Genomic DNA, 10,030 nt, shown 5'->3' on the forward strand with positions numbered 1-10,030 from the left:
CACAAATGTCTTAAGGATAATTCAATTAAATCTTGGAAGGTTTAGAATTAAGTTAAGACAATATGTGCAACCCTTACGGGGGAGTCATTTCAAAAATAAATCAATCATGGGGTAACTTATAACTGAGTTCCATAATCATGTATTTTGCCAACATCAAAATGGGGGAGTTTGTTGAAACACCTTTCCACAAGATTTTGATTTGACAAAATCATCCATGATTAAGAGGCAATTAAATTTAAATGCTTTGATTTAATTGTACTAATGTGTTTGTTCAATATTGAGTGCAAATATATATATAAAGTTAGATAGGACAAAAGTCAGCATAAGCCAACCTGAGTGGAACGGAACTCAGCATAAAAAATAGAAGCTGAGTGAAGTAGGACTGAGCATCAGAAGCTTCTTTCTAAGTTGCCAGAACGAAGCTGACTAAACTAGAAGACTCCTTCAGAATCGTATAAACAGAACGGAGCTGACCAAGAAGGAACTCGGCTTGGAAGTTGAACATTCGAAGAAAACGAGTGAAGCTGAGTGACAGTCAGGACAGCATGAAGGATCCGTTCGCTAAAGGACAAAGTCTGCCAATCTTCTACACCAATAATTGAAGCCTCGAAAATACATAGAAGACTAATTCCAAGAAACATGGGTCAATGGATTATTTGTAAAAGACAACTGGCACAAAAAGACAAGTCTGATGCAAGAAGACAAAACCTGACGCCTGAAGAAAACAGAGGAAGGGAATGGCAGAACAGTCTGAAGCTGACCAGAAGATGTTCCCTAAAAGAGCCGTTTTGGTGTTAATGGCTAAAACAATTCAAGCGATCCATCTGCAGATTTGCATCTATAAAAGGACAATCAAGAGCCTTAGATCATTGCCGAAGTATCAAAAGAAAAATACAAGAGAGAAAATCTTCAAAGCATTCAAATACAAAAAGGATCTTACACCAAATCTTCCATTCTTTGTGTAAATGCTAGAGTGATTCTGTGTAATCTTCTAAAGTGTTCTTTACTGAAAAAAGAACAAGTGTTTTATCAATTGTTATATTGAGAGTGTATGCTGAGTGCTTGGTTGTAAGCATTCAGTGGTAGAAAAATCTAAGTGCTGGGTTGTAGTACTTAGTAGGAGCTGAGTAGACGAATAGAGGACGTACTCTTGCATACTCACTGCCTTGTAAAGGGTTTGTGCTCTACCTTGAAAGAGCTCAGTATTGGATTGAAAATCCCAGGAGGAACTGGGGACTGGACGTAGGCAGAGAGGCCGAACCAGGATAAGTCGTGCTGAGTAACTTCTAAACTCTTTGTCTCAATATATATATATATATATATATATATGTGCATGTGTTGCTTGTTATATTTACTCAGCTTATAAATTGTTAAAACCGAAACTGAGTAAATCTGAGTGCTGAGTTGGAAGCTGACCTCTCAAGTGTCAATTCCCAACTCTCAAGTTAAGCAGTCTTAGTCAGCATAGCGCTAAAACTGTCTGACTAATCAATCGGTCGTGCTGACCAACACGCCGAGTTAATAAACTCTTAAAATAACATTAAGTCATCATAATTAAAAGCGAAAAAGTTACATTAGTTCCTATCCCCCCCTTGGAACTAATTACTAGGGACCAACAGGTCCAATGTCTACAAAAGCTAGGGGTGGGTTTAGTTACTTCATTAGTTTCATAGATGATTATTGCGGGTTCAGGTATGTTTATCTAATGAAATATATGTCTGAAGCGTTTGAACGGTTCAAACAATTAAAAAATGAAGTAGAAAAATAAACTCGAAAGAATATTAAAGTACTATGATATGATCATGGTGGTGAATATCTTTCTGGTGAGTTTTGTAGATTATCCAAAAAAGAATGAGATCCTCTCATAATGGAGTCCTCCTTGTACACCACATCACAATGGTGTATCAAAAAGGAGGAACCACACTTTACTGGATATGGTGCGTGCCATGATGTGGTCAACAACTCTCCTAAAGTCATTCTAGGGTTATGCTCTAGAAACTACCCTTTTCACCCTCACTAGAGTTCCAACTAAGTCTGCCTTTGAAACTCTTTTTGAATTGTTTAGAGGGAAGAAGCCTAATTTTTCATTCATGAGAATTTTGGGATTTTCAGTGCATGTTAAACGTATTGTATTAGACAAACTAGAGCCTAAGTCTGATAAATGTGTCTCCATTGGACACCCTAAGGAAACTGTGGGATATTACATTTATCATTTAGATGAACAAAATCTTGTAATTATATCCAAGTATGTTGTCTTTCTAGAGAAAGAGTTTCTCTTAGAAAAACCAGCAAGCAATGTGATTGGACTTTGGGAAAGTTCAAGAACAAAATGAAGAACATTATGAAATTACAAAGGAGATAGTGGGAGCTCAACCTATTATCCAATTTGAGGTGCGGGAGACACATGTACCTCATAGGTATGTTGGGACTAGTCAAATCTCAAAGAGATACATATTTTTAGTGGGAAACGATGACACACCTGATCACTCTCTTGATACTGTACCAGAATGATCACATTGAACCATCTTCCCAAATACCTTATATCCCCAAACATAAGAAATTGAGTCAACTAACATATATATGCCAATATCAACAACACAAGTTCCCACTCCTCTTGACCAACTAGACATAATTCCTCAATTAGAACCCCATACAACCTCTTCTAACACTTCAGGTGAATAAGACAATCTACTCATTCCGAATAGCCTCGTGTGTGGCATAAAGACTATATAATGTCTCCTCAATCCAATCAATTTACTTTATTCTCAAGTTCTACCAAAGGTACATGATATCCCATCTCAAATTCTCTTTCATTTTCTCGCATTTCTTCTACCCACCGTACCTTTTAGCTAATATTACAAGATCCACCAAGCCTAAATCATACATTGAAGCATCCTCGATCCAAATTGGCAATAAGCCATAAGTGTGGAATTAGAAGCATTGCAAAACAATAACACATTGAGTGTGGTTCATTTGCCTAATGGGCATAAACTAATTGGTTATAGGTGGCTCTTCAAAATTATACAAGTCTGATGGGACCATTGAACATTACAAGGCGCGTCTTGTCGCCAATGGATACACCCAAGTTGAGGGTGTCGATTATCAAGAGATATTTTCACCTACAACTAAGCTCACTACTCTCCGATTTTTTTTTATTATTGTAGTTGGTATACCCATTAATTAGATGTCTAAAATGTTTTTCTTCATGGTGATTCATATGAAGTTGTCTACAAGGAAATACCACATGGACTTTGTCTACATGGAGAACATTGTATGTCGACTCAATAAATCCCTTTATGTCCTCAAAGAAGTGTTAAAAAATTGGTTTTTGACTTTCTCAAATGTCGTTTTGAAAGTTGGTTATCAACAATCAAAAGATGACTATTCTCTCTTCACAAAGGCTCAAGGTAACTCTTTCACTGCGATCCTTATCTATGTTGACGATATTATTTTAACAAGAAATGGAAAATATAAAAAAGTTTATTTACAACCATTTTCGTATTAAAGATCTTGGAAACTTAAAATATTTTTTGGGAATTGAATTTTCTCGATCCAAGAAAGGATATTTTGTAAGATTCGAGTCTCATAAGTTCCCGTCCAAACAAATTTCCGATAGAACAAAATCTGAAACTCAATTCTGTAGATGGAGAATTATTGAATGATCCAACTAAATACAGAAGATTAGTATATCTCGCTATTACAAGACTAGATATAGTTTACTTTGTTCGAACTTTGAGCCAATTCATGCGTGAACCTCACAAAACTCATTAGGATGTTGCCATTCAAATACTTAGATGCATAAAAGGTGCACCAGGCCAAGGCTTATTACTGTCATCTGATAGTAATCTTACTTTAAAAGCCTTTTATGATCCAGATTGGGTGGTTATCGTGCTATGTGAAGGTCAGTTGCAGGATATTATATCTTTCTTGGCAGCTCTCTCATTTCATGGAAATCAAACAAGCATACAAAAGTTTTTAGATTGTCAGTAGAGGCTGAATATCGAGCTATGGCAAGTACATGTTTGGAATTGGCTTGGTTACGTTTTATATTGAAAGATTTGAGAGTTCCACAAGCATCTCACACACTATTGTTTTGTACAATCAAGCAACATTATATATTGCAGTAAATTTTGTCTTTCATGAATGAACAAAGCACATTGAAATAGATTGCCACGTAGTCTAAAAAAATTGCAAGTTGGAATGATCAATCCTTCTTATATTCCTTGTTCTAATTAGGTGATGTCTTCGCAAAAGCTTTGGGAAAAGAGCATTTTTTTGACGTTGCGCCACAAGTTGGGACTTCACGATATTAACTCTCCAACTTGAATATTAAGAAAATATTATTTAAATATTATATTTCCTTATTAGCTAGCACTTATTATAAATTCATATAAATTAGGATAATCACGTTTTATTAGGTTGGAAATTAGTTCAATTTTATTTTCTGGATAGTCTTGTAGAAATCTATATATTCTATATTTTCACCATTATCAATATACATAAAACTCCATTCTTCTATTCTTTCTTCTCCCTTTGCATATTTTAATTTTGACAAGATCAAAGTTGGATTCTTCTACTGTGACAACTTAACAATTATCTCTCATATATGCTATGAGAGATAACCAGATACTAGTCTTAATATTCAAATTTATAATAAATCTAATTGTTTAGAATTAAAATAAAAACTAAAAAAAACATTTAACTTAGGAAAAAAAAAGTTGGAATGAGAAAAATGCGAGGAGGAGGAGTTTTTGGTAGAGAGAAGAATGCTTACCGGAAAATGAGAGATAAAGGACACGGTGTTATAATTTTTACAGATACTAAGGGAGATAATAAATTGAAATTCTTTTTATATATACATTCTAAAATTTTAAACATATAATTCTTAACAAATTTCAAATCTTGAAAATCGGACAAGATGATAATTTGATTAGACTTAGCGAAATTGAACTTGAAGAGGAAGAAGATAATTAATTTCGAGATAAAGACGATTGAGATTGATCAATTGATTTTTTCTTTTCTTAAACTGTATGAGAATCAGATGGGCTGAAGAGAAAATTACAATGAATATGATATTTAATTATTTGTAATAAGAGCATTCTTGGTTTAGTTGTTCATGATTTTTGCAGGTTATGTAGCACTATCGGGTGGAAAACCTTTGGGTGTGGTTATATCCGTTTTGCATGCGGAATTATTGACAATATTATCATCAGTTCGTATTGGTGAAGTTGGGTTTAATTCAGTTCAAATTGCATCTCTATCGGCTATCCATCTTCTTTGCAAACAAGAAATTATCCATAACTGGATGAGTGTGCTTGTTAATAATATTATTGAAGAGATAAAGTCATTCTCATAAGTTGATTTTATTCATAAAAGACGTCAATCGAATATAGTTGTACATAAAGACGAGGATTGAACCTTAAACTTTTGGTTAAGAGAGGAGGAGCCTTTACCACTCTACCACAACCTATGGTCTTAAAAGATATATTTTAATTGTTATATGTATCCGAAAATAGTTTGTCATGTCCCTCCAAGTAACCGTTTAAATATATAGTTTAATTATTAAGCCACTGGAATACTATACTTTATAACGAACCTGCAATGCAAATAATGACACCAAGTGGGGTCGTGTCATGTCACGTGAATGCTTCAACCAAACATTTATTTTTTTTTAAATATACCTTCTATTATTTTCTTTTATAGATAAATTAAATTTACAAAAAGTATATGAATTTTGTTTCCTAAATTCTGAATTATTCATAAATCATTTATTCCCACTTCAACTACCAAACATGTCCTATTTAAATTAATACTTGCTGCAACATTTTATTATGTCATTAGATTCAGATTCGAACTGTTTTACCAGAATCAAGTACTCTTATTATCCACTTTAACCGTTATTAATTTACATGGTTAAAATTTAACAAAATTTAATTTATATTTATGGAAGGGATAAATTCTGACAGACAAAATAAGTTTTTTTGTTCGAATAGTAACTCTGGAAGCTTTTATTTATTTATTTATTATTATGTAATAATAATAATAAAAAAAAGAAAAAAGAAAAGTAACAGAATTACAAAACATGAGCCAAGTAAAACCGAAAAGACAGCAAAAGTTGTCTGTCTGTTATTTTATTGCCTGCCTGCCCTTGTGCCGTTTGCTGTTAATTTCATGGAGGGGAATAATCTTAAATATATAAATACTGGAGCCCACACACATAACACTTACATAGGTCCCACATAAACTCACCAATCCCAGTTGTTTTTCGATCCATTTTTCACCAAGATCTATCTGCTCTCCCTTCTTCGTTCATTTTTCTGGATTTCAGAGGGACCAGAAAGAGTCCCCAGAATTTTCATTCTCTGGTAACATTTTCAACATTTTCCTCTTTCATTTTTGTTGGTTTCTTTCCAAATTTGAAACCCTCAACTGGGTGTTGCGTATTTTTGGCAAAGATCTTGTAAATTTGGTATCTTTCTAGTTGATCATTTGTCTGTTTGTTTATTTTCAGTATCTGCTTCAAAGTTTTCCCTTTTTTAGGTACTTATGTTGGAGCATGTTTCGGATATGTAGATCTAATGTTTTTTTATTTTTCAAATTAAAGTTTTCAAGTTGAAATGCTATGTTTTCTTCAACAATGTGTTCAATTACAAACATCATTTGGATACAAATTGGAATTATTTGCTTGAATTTAGGGTTTCTTTATCTTTCCTAAGGTTTGATTTCATTAGATTTTGAATTTTCATGTTTAGGTCAACCCCAGATGAATGCTTGATTATTAAGAAATGGGGAAAAAGAGTGCTTGGTTCTCTGCTCTTAAGAAAGCTCTGAGTCCTAAGGTTAGTTGGGACTGCATCTCAAGATTTTTACTCTCTCTTTTTGGTTATTTGAAATTAGAACTTTTACAAATTTTCTATTTTTTTTGTCCTTAGAAATCCAAATCAAAGAAAAGAGAGAAGAATTTCGATCCGGTTCCTCCTCCTCCATATGAAGAAACTACAACATTAGCTCCACCTGCATCTTCTTCTCCTCCTCCTTCACCACCACCACCACCTCCTCCTCCTCCTGCACCTCTTATTCGTCACCCTTCCGTTGAAGATGTGAAATTAAGCGAAGCTGAGAACGAGCAGAGTAAGCATGCTTATTCGGTTGCACTTGCCACTGCTGTAGCTGCTGAGGCTGCTGTTGCTGCAGCCCAGGCTGCAGCTGAGGTTGTTAGGCTTACTTCCGTGCCCCGTAACTCCACCAAATCAAGAGAGGAATTAGCAGCTATCAGGATTCAAACTGCTTTTCGAGGCTACTTGGTATGTCCCTATTTTTGTGAAGGATTCGTACATCATATATTTCATAATATCATGCTTTTGCTTATGTGTAGTATTCCACATTTTCTAGTTCAATGAGGCAATTTGGGATTTATAAGTGTGAGGAATCTTTCGTGTTGAGGTACCTTTTAGGGTGGAGTCGGCCTAGATTTGCAATGTGAAGAAGTTTATTATTTTTTCGCAATGCCACCGGATCTATTTGAAGCATTTTGTTATTTTAAACAATGTGATTGAATGTTTGAAGCATATAAATTAGACCTTTCATATAGGTATCATTCACAAGGAATTAAGCTATCTGTATGACATTGTTTATTTGGTATTGTGGCTTTCAGGCAAGGAGAGCATTGCGTGCTTTGAGAGGATTGGTGAGATTGAAGACATTGATACAAGGTCAATCTGTAAAACGGCAAGCAGCTAACACGTTACGAGCAATGCAGACTCTTGCACGTGTGCAGTCTCAGATTCGTGCAAGGCGGATCAGAATGTCCGAGGAGAACCAGGCCCTCCAACGACAGCTCCAACAGAAGCGTGAGAAAGAGCTCGACAAGTTGAGAGCTGATGTAAGTGTGTTCATTTATTTCTTGATTTGCCATTCTTGCAAATGTTAGTTTTATTGTTAGCATCTGTATTACTTGCTGTTTTGCACATATAGGAGAATAAACTTTTCTGTACTTTTGATCTAGCATTTATGTCAATTGATAATCTGCTTATTGGCAGAAAAACTTGATGAGCAATGCTGTTTTTTCACATTGAAATTTTTTGTTTTTATTTCCCCCCTCAAATTTACATCTCAAACTATGAAAATCTAATTTTTCTGTGTACTTCTGCAACAATCAGACCGGAGAAAATTGGAATGATAGCTCGCAATCAAAAGAGCAAATTGAAGCAAAGATGATGCACAGGCAAGAAGCTGCTATGAGACGAGAACGTGCATTGGCTTACGCATTTTCTCATCAGGTACTACATTGCTTTCTAATATGAGTGCAAAACTGTACATTCTTTTACATGCTGAGTAGGTTCATGCATTTCTGAGGTTTAATGCTAATGATCATTTGCGGAACAGCAAACGTGGAAGAACTCTTCAAAATCATCGATACCAACATTTATGGATCCAAACAATCCTCAATGGGGCTGGAGTTGGTTAGAAAGATGGATGGCAGCTCGCCCGTGGGAAGGCAAGAGTACAACAGATAATAATAATGATCATGCCTCTACTAGAAGCACAATAAGCCGTGCATTGTCCTTGGGTGAAATCAGCAGATCCTTCTCTAACCGTGATATGAACAGCACGAATAAGCCTTCCCCCGGTGCACAAAAGGCTAACCGACCTCCCAGCCATCAATCTCCATCAACCCCACCATCAAAAGCACCATCTACATCATCAGTAACAGGGAAAACAAAGCCACCAAGCCCGAGAGGGAGTGCTTGGGGCGCGGATGATGACTCGAGGAGCCTGTACAGTGTACAATCCGAACGCTACAACCGAAGACACAGCATAGCAGGATCATCTGTGAGAGATGATGAGAGCCTTGCTAGCTCGCCTTCAGTTCCGAGCTATATGGCTGCAACACAGTCTGCAAAGGCGAAATCGAAGTTGCCAAGCCCGTTGGGAGTGGCTACGGTTAAGAATGGGACACCGGATAGAGCAGTAGCGAATTCAGTGAAGAAGCAGCTATCGTTTTCTGGTTCCCCGGCTCGAGCTAGGAGGCATTCGGGTCCTCCTAGAGTGGAAGTGCACACAGAAAAGGAAGTTTTCAATGGAGAATGCAGCAGCAGATAGCACAGAGGAATATTTGATTTATAGGAATTAGCAAGAAGAATTTGAGAAGAATGATGTGGATTCGGATTTGGATATCAATCTTCATCATCGGCAACTATTTCTGTAGAAAGTGTGGAAGGTGAAAAGAGAAAGAAAAAGGGAATAAAGATATGGGCATTGTTTGAATTATTGTAAACAAAATGAGTTGATTTATGTATAATGTGGTAGGTTTTTTATTCTGAGGATCATTCATAACAGTTTGATTAATTCAAATTGTACCATTATTCATATCTCTTGGCCATAACATAAATTTATTTGTCTTTTTATTTTTCAGAAAAGACAGAAAATGTTAGTTTGAGGGAATACGGTTTAATTTTTGGTCAATAAAGTCAACTTTGTTGGCAGGAGAAACGGAAACAATATAAAGATAGTATCAAACAAATCTATACTTCATTATCTCTCAAACAAAACAAAAATATCTATATATTGTACCCACTGTTGGAAAAAGAAGGCCTATTTCCATGTGGATTTTCTCTAAATAGTCATTGGGGCGATTTTTAATCGTTTAAGTTCCGCTTAAGCCACCTAGACACTATACTGTCTTTTTTTATTATAATTTATTTTTAAACATTGGGTTTTCAGGAGTTTTTTTATAGTACGCCAGGCATACCACGCCAGTTTCTCACGTGGTATGCCATAGCAAATAACGTGATGACACCTGTCAAAACAAATATTAATTTTTTTTTTTTAATTTTAGATTATCCCTGAACCACGTGACTCCTTTCTTTCTTTTCTTTTCATCTGCCAAACAGAGTTTTTTTTTATCTGGACTCATCTCTTTCTCAAAAACCACAATCGGAAACCTAGCTTTCCCTAACCCTCTCTGATCATATCGTTTCGATTTCCTTCGCCAGCAACTTAGCTTTCTGTTTCAGGCGCTTTCCACCTT

General features: G+C 35.6%; 1 protein-coding gene across 1 annotated transcript; it reads left to right on the forward strand.

The window, feature by feature from the left end:
• Positions 1-6,236: 6,236 nt before the first annotated feature.
• On the forward strand, positions 6,237-9,369 carry LOC136225465 (protein IQ-DOMAIN 3-like). Its single transcript, XM_066013475.1, has 6 exons — positions 6,237-6,365; positions 6,753-6,839; positions 6,933-7,304; positions 7,655-7,882; positions 8,160-8,279; positions 8,386-9,369. The coding sequence occupies exons 2-6, from the start codon at positions 6,786-6,788 to the stop codon at positions 9,100-9,102; spliced, it is 1,491 nt and encodes a 496-aa protein (XP_065869547.1). The 5' UTR covers positions 6,237-6,365; positions 6,753-6,785; the 3' UTR covers positions 9,103-9,369.
• The last annotated feature ends 661 nt before the right edge of the window (positions 9,370-10,030 follow it).

Source organism: Euphorbia lathyris, chromosome 4 (genome assembly GCF_963576675.1).
Source record: "Euphorbia lathyris chromosome 4, ddEupLath1.1, whole genome shotgun sequence".
NCBI lineage: Eukaryota > Viridiplantae > Streptophyta > Magnoliopsida > Malpighiales > Euphorbiaceae > Euphorbia > Euphorbia lathyris.